At 32.0% G+C, this 19908-nt stretch overlaps 2 protein-coding genes across 2 annotated transcripts; both read left to right on the plus strand.

Annotated features, from left to right (window-relative positions):
• Positions 1-7895: 7895 nt before the first annotated feature.
• On the plus strand, positions 7896-9168 carry LOC107842262 (ethylene-responsive transcription factor ERF024-like). The gene has a single exon (XM_016686018.2). It carries the CDS (start codon positions 8143-8145, stop codon positions 8740-8742), a length of 600 nt encoding a protein of 199 aa, XP_016541504.2. The 5' UTR covers positions 7896-8142; the 3' UTR covers positions 8743-9168.
• A 1348-nt stretch (positions 9169-10516) lies between these two features.
• On the plus strand, positions 10517-12417 carry LOC107842261 (UPF0481 protein At3g47200). Its single transcript, XM_016686017.2, has one exon. The coding sequence runs from the start codon at positions 10599-10601 to the stop codon at positions 11961-11963; it is 1365 nt and encodes a 454-aa protein (XP_016541503.1). The 5' UTR covers positions 10517-10598; the 3' UTR covers positions 11964-12417.
• Positions 12418-19908: the final 7491 nt, after the last annotated feature.

Raw genomic sequence — 19908 nt, forward strand, 5'->3', positions numbered from 1 at the left:
GGTAATAGGATCCCCTTTAAGTTGAGGTGTGTCTCAGCCATTTTCAGTATAGTTCAAGGATGAAATAGAGTATTTTCTCAAAAATAAATAGACCTCAAGATTGAAGAAATGTTGAAAATAGAGATATAAATTTGGTACAATAATTAAATTGAGGGACCTACAAATACTTGATTCATATATCAAAAAAAGGGCAAGATTATGATAAAGTCCTTGTTAGCATACTAGGAAAGTGGCTCCCACACACATTGTCTTTTATCGTAATCGAGAAATATGGTAAGATGGATTGATTTCAGACTAGAGCTTTCAGATTCAAGCAACAAGAATGAAAAAAGTGCATGATAGAGAGAAACTCGTAATAATATTATCAAATAATTAGTAAACCTTAAAGAAAAAGAGATATTCCCATCATTAATTAGTTCGATCCCCTTTATGGTAGAATCAGTCGAAGTCGAAATACCTGAAAGACAATGATTTACCATGCGATTGATGCCAGTGATTCGAGTTCGCTTATCTCCAACTTGTGAGCTTAATCGTACAAAACTTTATGATATATAGCACAATATATATCGATCACTTTCGCTTTTAATGAATTTTACGAGACGAGAATTCAGATTATTAATCAGAGTCACAAAATGAGTACCCACACTAGGAGGGGCCCCAAGGAAATGTTTCTAATAATTAGATGGATTGATGGATGGATTTGATTCATGACTTCTTTGTTATCCATAAAGAGACAACTTGCTGTTGATAATACCACTTGACTTATCCTAGAACCTTTCAATTAACTAAACATAATTTGTGAAATTCCCTTATAAAAAATAATGGTCCTAATGGCTTACAGATTCGACCGAACTTAATAACTTTAGTTCAAATCTTGTGTTCATTAGATATGTACAACTTAATTTGGAATTCACTGATTTAAAAAGATTAAAATTCAGAACTCATAAGTCGGGGAGGGAGCTAGCTTTTGTAATGGGGTTCACGTGAACCCCCTTCAGCGAAAAATTATACTATTTACACATCACTAAAATTATAAATTATGCATATAAATAGATGTTGAAATAAGCTGGGGCTCTATCGAAAACAGCCTCTCTATCTCACCTCTGAGGCAGTGGTATGGACTGCGTACACTTAATCTCCCCAGACCCCATTTAGTGGGAATATACTGAGTATGCTGTTATTGTTGTTGTATAATAGATGTTCGAACCCCCTTCAACTAATTATTCTTTAAATTTTGAAATCTCTTTGTAGAAATTCTGACTCCGTCTTATAAGCTTCAAATTTTGAATCTGCCTCGCCTCTGATACGATCTTTCGTAATTAAAACATAGAAAATAGTTCAAGACCCTTTTTCTAAATATAGTATCAAAATAATGAGAGGAAATATTGGAAGAAACACATAAGATTAATTAATCCTCCATTGCCAATACTTTTACTTCTACCAAATATTATACAACTAAGAATTAATATTAAAATTTAAAACAAGTCACCCTAATGCTTTCATGTTAAGGGATTGTACAACACAAGTGATCACATCATATGAAGTCCAAATTCATCTGAATCACAAACTTTTTTATGTAGTGTTTTGAGATTGAGATTCTGTTAAGTATATTAAGCTTTTAGCTTTCATATATGATATTTATTATATGGAATCATGTTTTGAATTTCTACAAGTAACTGTTTTCATAATTTGAACTCGTGATCATTTTCTGATCACAGGGCGATAATTTTATCAGTTACATCGAGACTCCGTCTCCAAAGAACATGTCTTTATCTAATTAAAATTGATATGGATCGAACAACCTATGAATGATTTTGTGTTTATCAAAATATTTTATAGGACCCCACATGGATTATTATATAATTAACATGATCAATTAAAGGCCCCATATATTGAAAATGATGCTTAGTTTTTTTTTCTCATTTATTTCTTCCAAAAAAGATTAGAAAATTATTATTACCTAAACAAGATAGAGGTCATATTCATTAGTCATGATAGTGAAATTTTTTGAAAAATCAATTGTGTTGCACAAAAGAATATAGTGAGAAGAATGTTTGCATAGCTTAGTTCAAAAATAATTATTATAATATGAATTAGTGACATGCAAATTCCATCCCTAATTAACAAAAAAATCATCATTAAATTTATCGACAAATAACTTCTGTTGCCAAACAACAAAAAATTATTGCTGAACAAATAATAAACGAATCATCAAATCTATTAGTTATGGACAATTTAGCGACAGATTAACGACGAGTTTCGAAACTAATTCCTTTTTTTTCTTTTGTGACAGGAACTAGAGGTTGCCAACTAGACCTATTTATATCAAATTTTGTTGGTGAAATATAATTGGTTGTATATGTGAAAGTGAGTTGTCAACCCTAAAAAAAAGGAAAAAAGTATAATCATGAATCATTATACTTAAGAAAGTTATTAACTTTTGTTTATGTTATGAAAAAAGTAAACACCTTTTAGTCGAAAATTCTAAGATTTGAATTAATAAAAGGCGGGCTAATTTGACACGTGTTGATCAAGCAATGGTTACGAATTTGGGTAAGTACTTGTGTATTTTTATCTCTCAATTCAATAAATACTTATTCGTATCTGATATTTACATTAAAAACAACAGATGAAATGCATTAATTTTTTTTATAAAAATAAATGCAAGAGATAAATATTTTTTCTTCCGATAGGGTCCGTGTGAACACAACGCTCCCGTCATTCGACCACTTATGTCGATCTTAGGAGGGCACCTTCGGAAGTGTAGGTAGGTTACAACTTATCAGACTAGGTCATACGCCTTCTCGCTCGCCCGTTGAACTCTTTCAAGTATGTAAGTAATATATATTCTCACTTTAATTTACCAGTAATTTTGAAAGTTAAATTTTTTGATATGATATTTACTCGATAATACTTCCTCTGTTACCATATATGTGAAAGAGTTTGGATTACGAGAATAAAAAATATATTTAATTTTGGTTATGTATTCGGGTATATATTCTTCAAATATTATATATTTTTTGTTAGGATAAATTACACAAAACTACAAATCTAAAAGACCTTATTATACCAAAAATTCCTTACCTTTTAAACAATTACTCAAAATCCGGGATTTCATATTTTACTCTTGATACATATGAATAAAAACCTCACCCTACTTTTACTCCACAATAAATGTATGCAATCTATTTTTCTCTGAAGATATTTTTTTTCAAATATTTCATCCCCTAAAATATTTTTCAAATTATCATCAATTGATACAACTTTTATCTCCTTTACTGCAACTTCTTCACCATTTTCATTGTCTTTTAAAAAAAAAATAAAAATTTAATCAACTTTTCTTTTATCAATTTTGAATTCTTTTTCAACTTTTAAGTCAGTACCCATTAAGGAAAATTTGAGAAATTGAAAAATGTGATAGTGACATATAGTTTGTGATAGTGATTCATATTTTTAATTTATTTATAAATGTTTGATACATTTAATATATGTTTGACAAATGTAAATTATTTATTTTGGTGTGAATTAAATTTTCAATGGTTAGTGAGTAATTTTACGAAATGTATCATTGTGATACATCTGGAACCAAATGTGTCATTATGATACATTTGAAACCAAATGTATCATTTCCATGATTTGTGTCTAATTTTACTCTCCGTAATGATTGAAAATTAGTTACTTCCTTATTTAACAAACCACTAAATTACAATTGTATCATAGTGTATATGACATATACTGGTGATACATATGACACAATGCATATGACATATTAAGTCAATACTGATAATACATATGACATATACTATGTGATAATGATTCATATTTTTAATTTATTCATAAATGTTCGATACATTTAACATATGTTTGACAAATATAAAATATTTATTTTGGTGTGATTGAATTTGTAATGGTTAGTGAGTAGTTTTACGAAATGTATCATTATGATATAAACCAGATTATCATTTCCACGATTTGTGCCTAATTTTACGCCCCGTAATAAATGAAAATTAGTGACTTTCTTATTTAACTAACCACTAAATTACAAATATATCACAATACATATGTATCATGGCTAAAAATATGTATCACAAATTTAGAATTCCGGGATATGATGTTCTTTAATAAATTGTTGGGATAAAGTGTTATAACGCTTAAACATTTCGGGATTTAAGTAAGTTACCCTTTTTGTTGTCACCTAGTATCTAGTTGTCATATATTATGGGCCGACTAAATTTGAATTTACATCGGAAAGTTTGTTCCTTAACAAAAGTCCGATATTAACGGGTAACGAGAGAAGGGAACCATAAACAAATATGAGCCCAATCTTATTGGGCTTTATGATTTTCACTTGTATGTTATGTCCATCTTGTATGGGCTTATATACATAACTTGAGGCCCATTTCTCACAGTTATACAAAACATGGCTCCATATATACACAAGTTGATAATCATTACTTGGTCTCTCATGTTACGTGAATTCAAATTAATCGAGCCTTTAAAATGAATATTGTACCTCGAGCAAGAAAATAAATCATTCAAGAACCGTTACATTGGGATTAAGTGAAACAGTGAACAAATTGATACGAAAGCTCATACAAGTCAATATGTGTGTGGAATGTGATAAATGTGATATCAGACTCAGAGTCCTGTAGCACGACATAATAAACTTTAGCTAGAACGTTGAGTCCCTAGGGTATACATGCGACACCATTAATAGAAGACGAGATGATAAGGATAGGTCAAGGCGATGAAGGGCTAACAGACTTCTAGCTAGACAAACTAATTTCCTAAAAGGTTCGTATGATACCATCGACAAATTAATCAGTTTCATCTATGATACATATGTACTATAAAAGCAGACATTTCGTCCGTATCATATATTTGAGCTGTCACCAAAAATCGTCTCACTATTTATATATGCGAAACGTCAATATAAAAATTCTATATTTGTGTCCAAACACTTGCAAAAATTGATGGTTGGGACAAGTGGTTTACACCCTAAACAATTCCACTTTGTCCAATTTATCTACTATTGCATCACTAGTGTTTTTTTGTTTTTTTTTCAAAAAAAAAATTCAATAAATCAAAACTTATTTATGTGTTGTATGTTTATAATATGGTTTTAAATTGACAGCAGGCTTGGGATGAAAAATATTGTAATTATGGGTTCAAAATTCAAAGCCCATACATTAACAAATCTATTTTCTTTTGGTTGTTCCCTTTGTGTGTGTCACAAAGCTGAAAATTAGGGTTAGTGGTGCAAAATGGAAGACTTTTTTTCTCGAGTAAAAATTTAGGAAAAATAACATAAAGATACATCCTAACTTATCATATTTATATAAATTCTCACTCTTATAAAGTAATTATAAAAAATTCAACTAATTATATATCTTCGTTGGATGTATCGGGAGCTAATTATGTATCTCAACAGACTCAAAATCAAAAAAAAAAAAATGTCGGGAGCTAATTATGTATTTTTACAAAGGAAAAAATGTATCTTCGTTGGATGCATTATGTATCTCAACAGACCCAAAATTGAAAAAATTATATCGGAAGCTAATTAGGTATCTTTACAAAGGAAAAAATATATCTTCATTTGATGTATCGAGAGCAAATTATGTATCTCGACAGACCCAAAATCGAAACTTTTAGTAATTATGGAAAATGTGAGAATTTTTTGTAATTAAACTCTAAACTATCGGGATTTATGTTGTTTGCCCAAAAATTTATCCGTATCGAGTATCTATATCAAATTAATATATGCATAACAAGTATTTGCATAAAAATGTTACTTAGTTATAATTAATTAATAAATTTATGCTTAGTTTATTAAACACTTAACTAATGTAATTTGAATTAAACACTCGGTACAAATAAATATTTACCGTTAGATTAGGTCACACGTACGCTAATGCTAATAACATTAGGGTAGACAGTCTACATCACGCTCGAATACGACCTTTCCCCGACTATGCATGAGCATTAGATATCTTATGGACGCCATGCAAACCTTTCCTGAATTCTGCGTGAACGAGAGATGTTTTATGGATCGAATTATCCATATAACTGCACATAGAATTAGGGTAAGTTATCTAAATCACACTAGAGTACAACCTTTCCCCCGACTATCGTGAACATTAGATATCCAACGCACGCCATGCGACCTTTCCTGAACTCTACGTGAACGAGAGATGTTTTATATACGCACCAGACTATCCATATAACACATAGAATTAGGGTAGGCTGTCTACATCACACTCGAGTACGACCTTTCCCCCGACATACGTGAACATTAGATATCTTATGCATGCCATGCGAACCTTTCTTGAACTTTGCGTGAACGAGAGATATTTTTTGCACCGGACTATCCACATAATTGCACACAGAATTAAAGTAGGTTGTCTATCACACTCGAGTACGACCTTTCCCCCGACTATACGTGAACATTAGATATCCTACGCATGCCATGCGACCTTTCCTGAACTCTGCGTGAACGAGAGATGTTTTATCTATGCACCAAGACTATCCATATAACTGCACATAGAATTAGGGTAGGATGTCTACATCACACTCGAGTACGACCTTTCCTCCCAACTATACGTGAACGTTAGATATATTATGCACGCCATACGACCTTTCCTAAATTCTACATGAACAAGAGATATTTTATGCACCGAACTATTCATATAATTGCACACATAATTAGACCTGCTTTCACAATCGAAAGGTACTTGAAATCTATTGAAATAATAATTATATATAGTGAGAATAAAAGGAGTGGTTTTGAATTTTTCCAGCAATTATCTAGCATTTTAGATTAGGCACTAAATAAATTCATAAGAAATAATCATTATAAGTTTTACCAGCTGTTATTTCAATAGGATTATTATCATCTTCTGTTAATTAAGTTTGACATTAGAACTGTCACTAATAATATTTCCTCTATAAATATAATTTAACGGCAATAAAGCTATTGACATTAACTAAGTGCCGTTAAATATCTTCTTTTGGAGTAGTCTGATATAATTAAATTAATAAACATGTGTAAGCTTTCTTTAATAACTTAAACTTTTAGATGAAATTATTAAATATTTCATTGAGGCAAAGGTAGCGTTTAGATATATTTAAGTAAATAAAAGTATATTTTTTCTGATAATTTAAATTTTTTGATAAAATAATCACACACTTCAAAACATAGTTGATAACCTGATAATTTACATATGATAACAAGTTTTAAAAATTACTGCTATAATTTAAGTTATAATAATATTATGATCTGCACCATCATCGTAATTAGAATATTAGATTTTTATACACACCTAAAATATTATTTCTTAGTGATAGTTTTAACTATCCATTGTTTTTATTTACGTATTCAAACTATCACTCCCTTTATATTAAAATACACATAAATATAAAGTTGGCCAAATATTTTTTTTCAAGTAACAACAACACTCAGCGTCGATGTAAGATTTAATTAATACAACGGGAGTGATAGTTTAGGTAGGTAAATGAAACGTGAACAATAGAGGTATGAAACTCGCGAAAAAATGATAGTTTATATATGTCTCTGACCGTTACCTCTAAAGATTTTTTGCACTAACGATGTTTATAACTTAAACTCAATAACGCAAAAGAAAGATTTACCTTAAACATGCATCAGGGGCGGAGCTACGCGGACTCCAGGGGTTCGACATGCATATAACTTAAATAGATCAATTCAAGAAAAAAAATTGTTAATGTTTCATCATATTCATTCATCCCACCAGAATCCTCGATGATATATAACTTAATTATGTCTATTCAAGAAAAAGATTTATTACTGTTAAACCTTATTCTAAATGTATAAAAAGGTCACTATTAATCCTCCAACACTTAAATATCCAACTCACAAATCCAACACCATTAATTTTTTTGCCTTACAACCAAAATCCTTTACACAAAACACACACACACACACTCATTTGCAGTTCATCAATAACTGGAATTCAATTTTCATCTCACTCAAAATCTGTAATCCTCAATATTTTTCTTACATAAAATGGCCTCCTTAATCCATTTAAATAATCTTCATACACACCTTCCAAGAAACCATCACCTAATTATTATTCAAAAAAAAAGAAAAAAAAATATTATATATAAATGGCTACTTTTGGTGGAAAGAAAATTTTTATCGGGGGCAGTAATAATGGTGGCACTGCCCCCGATAATAATAATTATTCAGGCCGTCATCCCGTTTATCGAGGTATAAGGAGAAGGAAAAGTAGTGGGAAATGGGTGTCAGAAATTCGCGAGCCAAAATCCCCCAATAGGATTTGGCTCGGCACGTTTCCCACTGCCGAAATGGCGGCAGTGGCATATGACGTGGCGGCTATCGCGCTGAAAGGTCGTGACGCGGATCTCAACTTCCCGAATTCGGCTGCCTCCTTGCCTGTTCCTGCCACGACCTCTGCTCGTGACATACAGACAGCTGCAGCCGCGGCGGCTGCAGCTGTTGGGGCAGCGACTGACGCTTTGTTAGCCGCGACCGCACGTAAAGAAGCAGTTAATGAAAAGGGTAAAATGGAGAACATGGAGAATGAGAGTAATTATTATGAGTTTATGGATGAGGATTTAATATTTGATATGCCAAATGTTCTTATTAATATGGCTGAAGGAATGTTACTTAGTCCACCAAGGTTCAATATGCATGATGATGATCATAATACTATTGCCTACCAAAACTTGTGGAATTATACCTAATATAATTTGCTATATCTACAAGCAACAATGAAGCAAAAAGAAAAAAAAAAAAAGAAGTTTAAAATAATGTTGACCATAAATAAGTTGCATATGTAAATTATAATACGAGTGTGTTTGCATGTTGTTCTTTACTTTTTTTTTTTTATTTCCGTCTGGTGTTTGGTATTCGTATTGAAGCTCGACTAAATTTGGATTCACGCGTTGATGGGCCCATTTCTAGGGGCAACATTTTCAACAGGATTGTTTCCATTATGAAGGCTCGAAACTGAGATCTTTAGTTAACGATGGAGGGATCCCAACCATCGCACCTCAACTCAGGTTGTTCTTTTATTGTTTGTAAAGGGTTTTGATTATGTTTTTTTTTTTTTAATAAGAAGTACTGCATTATATATCATTGAAATTTTAGTTCAAAGGAAGCAATTACTTGTGTTATTTCTTGATTGATATATTGACTCAATTGCTTAAGCTTAACTTCGTTTTTTTTTTTTTTACTCCTCTCTCTATATATATATGTTATATGAGTTTGGAAATTTGAACTTGCACCAAATTAAATATTTCTGTTTAATATATAGACATTAAAATTTATGTTTTGGTAGGTAGAAGCAACCAATTTTTGAAAGTTTTCTTAAGTAGGATTATTGAAATCTAGATTTTAGCTAGCTAGGGTTTTGTCCAACCAACCTTCTAAGCAGTGTGTGGGGGGGGGACTTGATAACATTAATTATACTCTCTATCCCAATTTGTGTGACGATATTTGTCTGGCAATTGAGTTTACGAAAGAAACTTTTTTTGAAATTTGTGAGCTAATACATGTGTGTTTATTCATTAATCTACAAATTATGAATCCGCCTCTGAACGTCAATATGATTAATCTACAATCAACCTCCACGTTAGAGTACAATTGCAAGAAACTACAATAATATTGACTGTTATATTGAACAAATTAATCAAAGCGATAGAGAATTCAGATAAACTTTGAGCCACTATATATATTATGATTACTCGTTAATGGTTGATCAAATTTGATATATATGATTACTCGTTAATGGTTAATCAAATTTGATATATATGATTACTCGTTAATGGTTGATCGAATTTGATATATATGCCTTCGGATAACAAGAAACTCTTGGAGGAGGTATAATACAAACCATTTGACGCCCATTCGATACATTGTTATGATTCGTTATCTCATATCCTCTTCGTCTTTTCGTATGATTTTGTGAAATTTATGTTAAAATTTTGGAGTACTATTGGGCCATGATCACACTTTATGGCCCAAGTCCAAACATATTCAATGGGCTCAAGTGATTCAAAAAGCATTATTTGTTGTAGTGTTAGTTTTATTATTTGAGACAACTTTTAATAAATGGTTATTATTTTATTTCTCTTGCAACTCACGAACCATGAAAATCATGATGATATAAAGATTTTATTTGAAAATATTAGATCGTAATTAAATTTTTATAGGTTCGTACAACTGTTAGATGACAGTCTAATATTTTATTTGTACGATAAATAAGTAAATATTAGACTCAAATTTAACGTTGTTCAAAAGGTAATTTATCAAAACTATGTTTATAAAAGTGATTAGAGAAAAAAAAATTAGTCAAAATGTATCTAGCTTCCAAAAAATTTTACACTAAAAAATAATTGAAGGTGCTCAACTTGTTGCCTTTAACAAATAATATCCTTCCAACTTCAATCATTTTGGTTCCTATTTATATAATTACTTTCCAACTCATTACACTAAATGCAAGTATAATGCACTTATTATATTGGTCCTATTTATATAAAATATCTAACCATCAATCAATTTCTAAAATATCTCTCTCACACACACAAAAAAATTCAAAATGAGTGACAATCCCATTGAAGAAGAACATGTTGTATCAATCAATTGGGAAATAAACAAGGCTCAACTAGAAATGATGCAACAAAAAATTTCCCAACCACCAAGACTCTTAAGCGAATCGGCTGGGCGTAGTTCATGTTGCATTTTTCGAGTACCTCAGAGTTTTATTAATGTCCATGGTCGATCCTACGAGCCTCAAATAGTGTCGATTGGTCCATACCATCGCGGAAAAGATAATGTCAAGATGATCGAAGAGCACAAGTGGCGATTTTTGGGGAATTTACTTAAGAGGACAGAAGAAAAAGGTCTAAATTTAGAGGACTATTTGAAGGCAATTCAACCATATGAAATGAAAGCTAGAGAATGTTACTCTGAGGTAATAGTTTTTGATAGAGATGAATTTGTTGAAATGTTGGTACTTGATGGTTGTTTTATAATTGAACTTTTTAGAAAAATTGGAGGGGTAATTCCAATTGAAAAAGATGATCCACTTATCACAATGTCTTGGATATATCCATTTTTCTTGAGGGATTTAATTAGACTTGAAAATCAAATCCCATTTTTCATACTTCAATTCTTGTTTGACTTGACAAATATACAACAACATGAGGAATATCAATATTCAAGTACTCCTTCATTGTCCAAGTTGGCATTAACTTTCTTTAACTACACACTACAAAGACCTAATGAGGTTCTTGAAAAGTATGTCAATCTTGAAAGTAAACATTTGCTTGATTTTCTAAGATCAAGTTACATTTTAGCTCTTGATGATGAAAACCCTAAACATAGAAGGAACAATGCATCTACACATGTCATACAATGTATCTCAAAGCTTCGTCGTGCGGGGATTAAGCTAAGGCCAAGTAAAGAAGAGACATTCTTGGCTATAAGATTCAACAATAATGGATTCATTGAGATGCCAACAATTACAATAGATGATTTCATGAGCTCATTCTTGATAAATTGTGTGGCATATGAGCAATGTCATGTTGATTGTTCAAAGCACATGACAACTTATGCAACATTTCTTGATTGTTTGGTGAACACACAAAAGGATGTTGAGTACTTGTGTGATTGCAACATATTTGAGAATTATTTTGGGACAGATTTTGAGATTGCAACATTCATAAACAATCTTGGGAAAGATGTCATGTTTGATATTGATGAGTGTTACTTGTTGGAATTGTTTATTAAGGTGAATGGTTATTATAAGAGTAGTTGGCATGTTCATTGGGCAAGTTTTAAGTACACTTATTTTAGTTCACCATGGTCTTTTATTTCAGCATTGGCTGCTCTTGTGCTATTGGTATTGTCCATTCTACAAACCCTTTACACCATTTTGGGTTATGTTCACCCTCCTCCTTGATTTGGACTTCGGATGGCAAAACGGACTGCGCCAGCAGATTCGAACGACGATTTTAGGTTGGTAACATGGTTGATGTGATTTTACAGTTTTTGTATCTCATTTCGACCCTCGATTCGAAAAGTTGTGAAACTGGATTTCGGGGGTTAACTTTGTATTTCAGCATTGGCTACTTTTGTGCTATTGGTATCGTCCATTGTACAAACCCTTTACACCATTTTGGGTTATGTTCACCCTCCTCCTTGATTTGGACTTCGGATGACAAAAAGGACTGTGCCAATAGATTCGAACAACGATTTTAGGTTGGTAACAAGGTTGGTGTGGTTTTACAGTTTTTGTATCTCATTTCAACTCTCGGTTCGGAAAGTTGTGAAGTTGAGTTTCGAGGGTCAACTTTGTGAAAATGATTTTTTTTTCTTCAAAAATATGATATCGCCACTGAGTTCAGAGCATCAAATTTAGTCTAGTAGCATAGTTCATTTGCGTTCTCGAGATTCTGAATGAATCCCGAGGGATCGGCGGAGACTTGGCAGCAGATTATTTAAATGTTTGTGGACTTTTGGCTTAGTTTACTTCATGTTTAAAGTAATAATGCTATCAAATTAAGTAATTTTGATGTGTGTTTAACTTTTTTATATTATACTAATTGCTCTTCTTCTTAAGGTCTAGTTAGTATGTTAATTCATAAATGACTAGTATATTTTATAGTTAGTAGAGAAGGTTTGAATTAAGGTAAAAGGGTCAAATATACTTCTGAACTATCCAAATAGATCATCAAATTTACCATATGTTATATTTTTGACTCAAAATTGCTTTTGACGATTCGGTTTTGGCACCAGAATGCGCTTCAACAACTAGCCAAATAGCTCAAAAATATCCTTTCTATTAACAGTTGCTCCAAAACAAGAAAAAAGAGTCATTTTTCCCTTTAACTATTTGAAATAAGTTATTAACTCTGCTCGAGCGGCGATGTCCTGATCCGCCTGTCATCTCAGTTATAGGGCAAGCGCAATTCAGACTTGCTCGAAGTCGATTTTTCGTGTTGCATAAAGTTCTCGAATAAATTGTTAGCTTAAAGTTATAATTGTTCGATTGTGGCATATTTATGCTATTGATTTATGTTTTAAAGTTGTGCAATAACTAAAAAGTTTAAAGATCCTGAGTAACTAACATTTTCTCATAAAAAATTCAGATTACTCAAAAGAAACCTCTAGTGACATAAAAAGATGATGGTCCAATTAAAGGTGCCCATCAACACAAAGCTAGAGGGGTTCTTGTTGCTCCGTGAAACCAGCCTAACGCGGTGCCTCCCTTTTGGGGGAGAGCACAACGCCCGTGCCAAAAAAGGAACTTATAGTGACATAAAAAGGGTGATGGTCCAATTAAAGGTGCCCATCAACACAAAGCTAGAGGGTTCTTGTTGCTCAGTGAAACCAGTCTGACGACGCCTCCTTTTTTTGGGGAGAGCACAACGCCCATGCCAAATAAGAACTTCTAGTGACATAAAAAGGATGGTCCAATTAAAGATGCCCACGACACAAAGCTAGAGGGGTTCTTGTTGTTCGGTGAAACCAGCCTACGTTATGCCCCCTTTTTTTTAGGAGGACACTAACGCCCGGACACAACAAGAAGGCCCAACTCTGTAAAAAGATGATGGTCCAATTAAAGATGCCCATCGACACAAAGCTAGAGGTTCTTATTGCTCCATGAAACCACCCTAACGCGGTGCCCCCCTTTTGTGAGGAGGGCACAACGCCCGAGCCATCCCACGGACACAACAAGAAGGCCCAACTCTATGCTTGGATCAGCCCAATTGTACCACCACCTTAATGACCCCACTTGGGTTACAAGCCCAAGTTACAAGGCCCGGCGATTTATTAGTCTCTTCATTAACGATGTGGTATAATTTTGGCTTAATAAGTATTTGGATTTTCATCTTCAAAATTTTGTGTTCATTTTTGAATTAATGATTATTCTTAGTTTTATTTTAGCTTACACATTCAACTCTAATCCAAACCTTTTATTTGCCTTAAAAAATTCATTAAAAATGTATAAATTATTAATTCAGATTCTAATAAGAGATAAGCATCCAGTACCCCTTGAACTATGATCAAAGTTGTTACGACACAGTACAACTTTACAGAGGTTCCAATTACCCCCTCCTCCCCCCCCAAAAAAAACTCTATTTTAGCATATTTTTGTCTCTCTTTTGTGCTGACATGGTATTTTTTAAATGGAGCACACATCAAAGTTGCCACATCAGCTAAAAAGGTGTCACGTCAGCTAAAAAGGGTGACAAATTTGCTAAAATTGAGTCCAGGGCGGGGTAATAGGTACCTTGTGAAGTTGGAGTATGTCATAAAAAATTTGATCATAGTTCAGGGAGGTACTAGATGCTTTACTCTTCTAATAATGTAAAAGATTTCACCTCGCCTCTGAGGTACAGGTACAGACTGTGTACACTCTATCATCAGCAGATCTTACTTTGTCGAAATTACATTGAGTCTGTCGTTTACGAACTAATAAACTTCAGATTCTGAATCCGTTACTGCACATGTTTTAGCTTTCTAGGTTGGCTCATTGTGAGAAGGGCAACTTCGAGTCAAAAAAAAAAAAAAAAATTGGACCAAATAAAGGTTCATCTTTGCTATAAAACAAAAGTATTGTCCTTTAGTGATATTTGTCTTTCAATGAGTAAAAGTTTTTGACAAAATTGTTTAATGGTCCCCTTAAAAAGTTCAAGATGCAACATTTGGTTCTCCAATTATATACGTGGACACTTTGTGTCTCTTCAACAAAATGTCCCTTCTATCCTAAACTTTGCCATCACGAGTCGTGGTGTGATAGATATGATCTTATTATTTTTAATTAAATAAGGTTGTGTAATGAGGTGCAAGTAAGCGACTAGTTACATTAACCACCAATTTATTGAATTTCGGCTAGATGTGATATAGAATTCGTGCACAGACGTATGACGTCTCAATATGATTATCGGACACTACCGTAAACACGCGCACATCAAACATACAAAAGATATAAATGCATAATTCGTTTTTTTTTCTTTTTCTTTTTTCTTCATGAAAGGGAGGGATACAATAGAATGACAAAATTGTCTTCTATTGATTTTTGTTTTATAATATAAGATAATATTTAATAAATGAATTTTGGACAGCTTCAATAAAATCGAGTCACTTTTCTTAATTTTATTATTAGACAATAGTAACACTAGCTTCCATTGCAAAAGACAACTTAGTACTTTGTTCACTTTCTATTTCTTTTTTCTTTTTTCTTTTTTGTCCTCACCCAAAATGTAAATAAAATAAAATAAAATTTGGAAATTAGAAAGGAAAACTAGGAAAAAAATAATAGGGATGTTTTTGGTTATATTATTAAAAATTTGGTCAGTCTGTCAATTTTTGGCCATGTTATAAAAGAGTTCTATTATCATGGGCCTTGGCTGTGGGCTTAAGGCTTTTATATTGGGGCCTAGTGATAATCTTGGGCAATGAACATAAATCCCGATAGTTTGAAACTTAATTGCAAAAAATCTCAATATTTTACATAATTACTGAAAAATTTAATTTTGAGTCTGACGAGATACATAATTAGCTCCTGATATATCCAACGAAGATACATTTTTCCTTGTAAAGATACATAATTAGTTTTCAAACATTTTTTTTGTTTTTGAGTCTGTCGAGATACATAATACATCCAACACCGATGCATTTTTTCCTTTGTATAGGTACATAATTAGCTCCCGATATAATTTTTTTTTTTAATTTTGGGTCTGTTGAGATACATAATTAGCTCCAAAATCATCCAACAAAGATACATAATTAGTTGAGATTTTTGTTATTACTTTATAAGAATGGAGATTTGTGTAAATATGATAAGTTAAGGTGCATGTTCATGTTATTTTTTCAGAACTCATATTCGGTCTGATTAATATGAATTCATATATCGAAAGTCTCACGTTAAGGATTTCAAAGTGCTCCTTAACCAAGACGACTTCATACTTAAGGCTTGAATAAAAAAACTTCTTATTAAGAATGAATGAGTACTGTCTTTCCACCATGATCTTTATCGATCGGTGGAAATTAAATTATGAAAAGTAGATAAAAAAAAATAATGAACTAGAGGTATATCTTTTAATTTGTAGTAACACTTTAAACCATGTTCAAAATATGTAAATAATTTTGAAATCAATATTCAAATAAGGAACAAAAATTTTTTAAAAAAAAAATGAACTTTTCCTTTGAATTTTTGTATCTAATTTTGAAAAGGGAGAAAGTACTAGTACCTTTTTATTGATTTAAATTAAAGTAAGGTCCATTAAAAATGTGAAGTTGACTGGACAATTTACTTTTTACGCATGCACGGGTTGCCATTGTCAATTTATATTCAGGGTAAATTTGCATATAAAATCCTTATATTTGAAATATAACTTTGAATGTAGAAGCAATATAAAAAATAATATAAGTTACGATGATTAACAGTTCAAAATATTTAGAACGTGTTTAAATAAATTATGATTGAAAGAAAATATTTGTCCAAATAGTAACTAAGGCGAATAATGACACGCGCGATCCTTTTCTCGACAAAAATTATTTATCCCAATTGTTATTGTTGATATGATATGATATGATATGATATATTAGTTGTGGTGTAATAGCCGGGGGATCGCTCCAGTATTATTAATAAGAGGTTCGAGCCTTTTAGATTTGCAAATTTAGTTGAATTTTAATATAAATATACTGGATATTAGGTGAAAAATCAAAAATAAAAAATAAGCTAACAGATCTAATAATTTAGAAATCACTTTCTATAGTTGCTTTAATTTTGTATGAGTTCCACATATTGAGAAAATCTTGTAAGTTCTAATATTTAACTCCACATGACAAAGAGAAAACAAAACAAATATATATTGAGACAAAACAAATTAAAAGGTCAGTCCGAGTCATTAAAGCTTTCGCTATGTGTAGAGCTTGAAAAAGGGTCCCATTATAAGGGTGTATTATAATACGCAGTCTTACCTTATATTTTTGTCAGAGACTGTTTTCAAGACTGGAACCCGTAATCTTCTGGTGACAGTAACTTTACCAGTTACTCCAAGGGCGCTGCCCCTTCTAAGAAAAAACAATTTTTGATATTTTATTAGAAGAGACGTGTATAATTTACAAATCAAGAACATTACAAAAGTTGTAGATTTTCTTTAGAGTATGTGAATTTTGTGCACCTTTTGGTGTCAAAAAGTCTATAAGGATTGTGACCTAAACTTAAAGGGAGTGTGCATTTGAAAATGATGTGCTCGGATAGATGAGATCCTTCTATTAAGGGCGAGGTCAGATAGAGTTGAAGTGGATTCACCTAAATTTTTTCGGTGAAAAATTATATCGTTTAACATAGTGCGATTTAAATTTGTGGGGAATGTGTATTTGAAAACACGTGTTGGGATAGATGAGATCATTAGGGGTGAAATCAGGTAGAGTCGAAGGTGGTTCATCTGAATCAGCATCAGTAAAAAATTACATTGTTTAACATAGTGCGACTTAAAATTGAAAGGAGTGGGCATTTGAAAATGATGTGTTGGGATAGATGAGATCATTCTATTAAGGGTAAGGTAAGGTATAGAGTCGAAGGGGGTTCATCTGAATTCGCTTCAGTGAAAAATTACGTTGTTTAACATAGTGAGACTTCAATTAGTGGGGAGCGTGTATTCGAAAATGATGTGCTGGGATAGATGAGATCATTCTATTAAGGGTGAGGTAAGGTATAGAGTCGAAGGGGATTCATCTGAATTCATTTCAGTGAAAAATTACGTTGTTTAACACTGTGTGACTTAAATTTGTGGGGAGTGTGCATTTGAAAACATGCGTTGGGATAGATGAGATCGTTATATTAGCAGTGGAACCGGGTAGAGTTGAAGGGGTTTATCCGAATCTTCTTCAGCGGAAAACTACATTGTATATACATAGTTATAACTATTTAATATGTGTGTATATATATAGTAGATGTTGAACCTACTTCAACTTTTTCGTTTGTTTATTTTTTCATATTTTAAAAAAAATTCCGACTCTATCATCGCCTTCTACTATTTACGAAAGGTCCTCACGAATCTCGAGACTTGAGAATGATTTTTATTTTTTTTTGATAGCTAGGGAGCAAAGGCAAGTGAACAAGAATTTAAACTTTATGAGTTAGAAATGTTACAGAATTCATCGAACATTTTTCCCTAATGAGTCATACGCATCGCGAAATTATATTAATATGAAAAATAAATTCCAAAAATACCATATTTCCTTCTTGAAGGTGCTATTATGCACTTAATTTTTCCCCAAATGAAAAATCTTTAAAATCTTTTTTTTTCCCTCAATTTTGTCTTTAATATTGTCTCATTTGTTTAATTCTTTCCCTTCTTTTTTTTTGTTTGTTTTATCCTCCATTAATTTCCAAATAATAATGGTACATCACCTTCATTTGATTTTGTTTTTATTTTCCTCATTTTTAGTCCCTATTTATCACATTGTCATTTTATGGTTCTTGTTTTTAGTGTAATATATTGTGTGTACATTAGTATAGTACGTGTTCAATCAATACACAATAACAAAAGTTCAATGTATACATCAAGTAAGGTGTATTTTTACTATAAAACAAATTAAATGTCATTTTAGTGATATTTGTCATATATAATGAATAAAAAGGGAGGAAAAAAATAATAATGTGATATATAAAGCGTGTGCATTTTTTGGGCTCGATATGACACTATTATATATAGATCAACGTCTACAGGAAAGTAACTTGTGGCAGAGTCACTGTACACACACTAGTTGCTCCTGTATTGCTCGTATTTACATTCTGATAAGCAGAACTATTAATATTATACAACGTTGGCATCTGAGTTGACGTCACTATACCAACTTTCCAACGTGATAAACCTCCATTCTTATCGGCCTGCAAAATATCCACAATGTGCAAATAGGTCAAAAAACAAATTCCTAAAATCTTTTGAATGTATGATTAACAATTAATACGATTATATATATACTCTTATTCCTTTCTTGTGAAGATAGCTAGAAAGTTGGTTTTGATAGACCTCGGCTCAAGTAAAGTATAATAAAATCACGTAAGGAAAGAAAAATACATTATGGAAGCAGTCATGATGAACATAATAAAGGAAGATAATAGTAGCAATAACACAAAGATACGATAACTAAAGCAAAGAAAACAACAGGTAATAGTAAAATCGAAAAAGAAGCGATATAGTACGCGAGTAATAATTATAATAATACTGATAAGAAAAATTAGACAACGCTCGACTACCTACTAACCTTCCACGCTAGCTAATCCTCGACCTCCATATCCTCTTATCTAGAATTGATGTCCTCAATCATCAGCAGGGGCACATCTATATACATTCTTTTGGTGCTCTGACACTTATTAAATCTAACGCAGACTAGGTATAATTATATTTTAAAAAAGTATAAAAATTGGTACAAGTTTCAAAAAAACACCCAAAAAATCAAGAACATAGCTTAATGCTTTGACTTTCAGGCGAAACCTTAAACCTTTGAGTGTAAATATGTGCGGTCGAACCTCACGAACACCCACAATCCCTAAATTCTGAATCCGTCACTGTTAATCGATAAACTACAAATATGTCATATCCTATCCAATCACATCTTTCCAATGTTTTTTTCTACATTTCTCTCTCCTTATAGACTAACTAAGTAGATTTAATTAATCCAAGTTTTGTCACAATTATGTTCATGCATGGTTTAATTAATATTATGATTAAATTAATAAAGCAAAAGACAAAGAAGAGCAACATGGGGAAAATAGTTTAGGGCAAAGAGATATAAGCACACTCCAAGTCATAGACATGCAGCCATTTTGTTGGTTTCTTAGGCTTAGATTAAAATTCCAATAGCTTTTTACAGCTTCTTCTTTG

Source organism: Capsicum annuum, chromosome 9 (assembly GCF_002878395.1).
Source record: "Capsicum annuum cultivar UCD-10X-F1 chromosome 9, UCD10Xv1.1, whole genome shotgun sequence".
NCBI lineage: Eukaryota > Viridiplantae > Streptophyta > Magnoliopsida > Solanales > Solanaceae > Capsicum > Capsicum annuum.

What these genes read in the sequence shown, in the direction of transcription:
- LOC107842262 (XM_016686018.2), top strand. Translation starts at nt 8,143, where the DNA reads ATGGCTACTTTTGGTGGAAAGAAAATTTTTATCGGGGGCAGTAATAAT.
- LOC107842261 (XM_016686017.2), top strand. Translation starts at nt 10,599, where the DNA reads ATGAGTGACAATCCCATTGAAGAAGAACATGTTGTATCAATCAATTGG.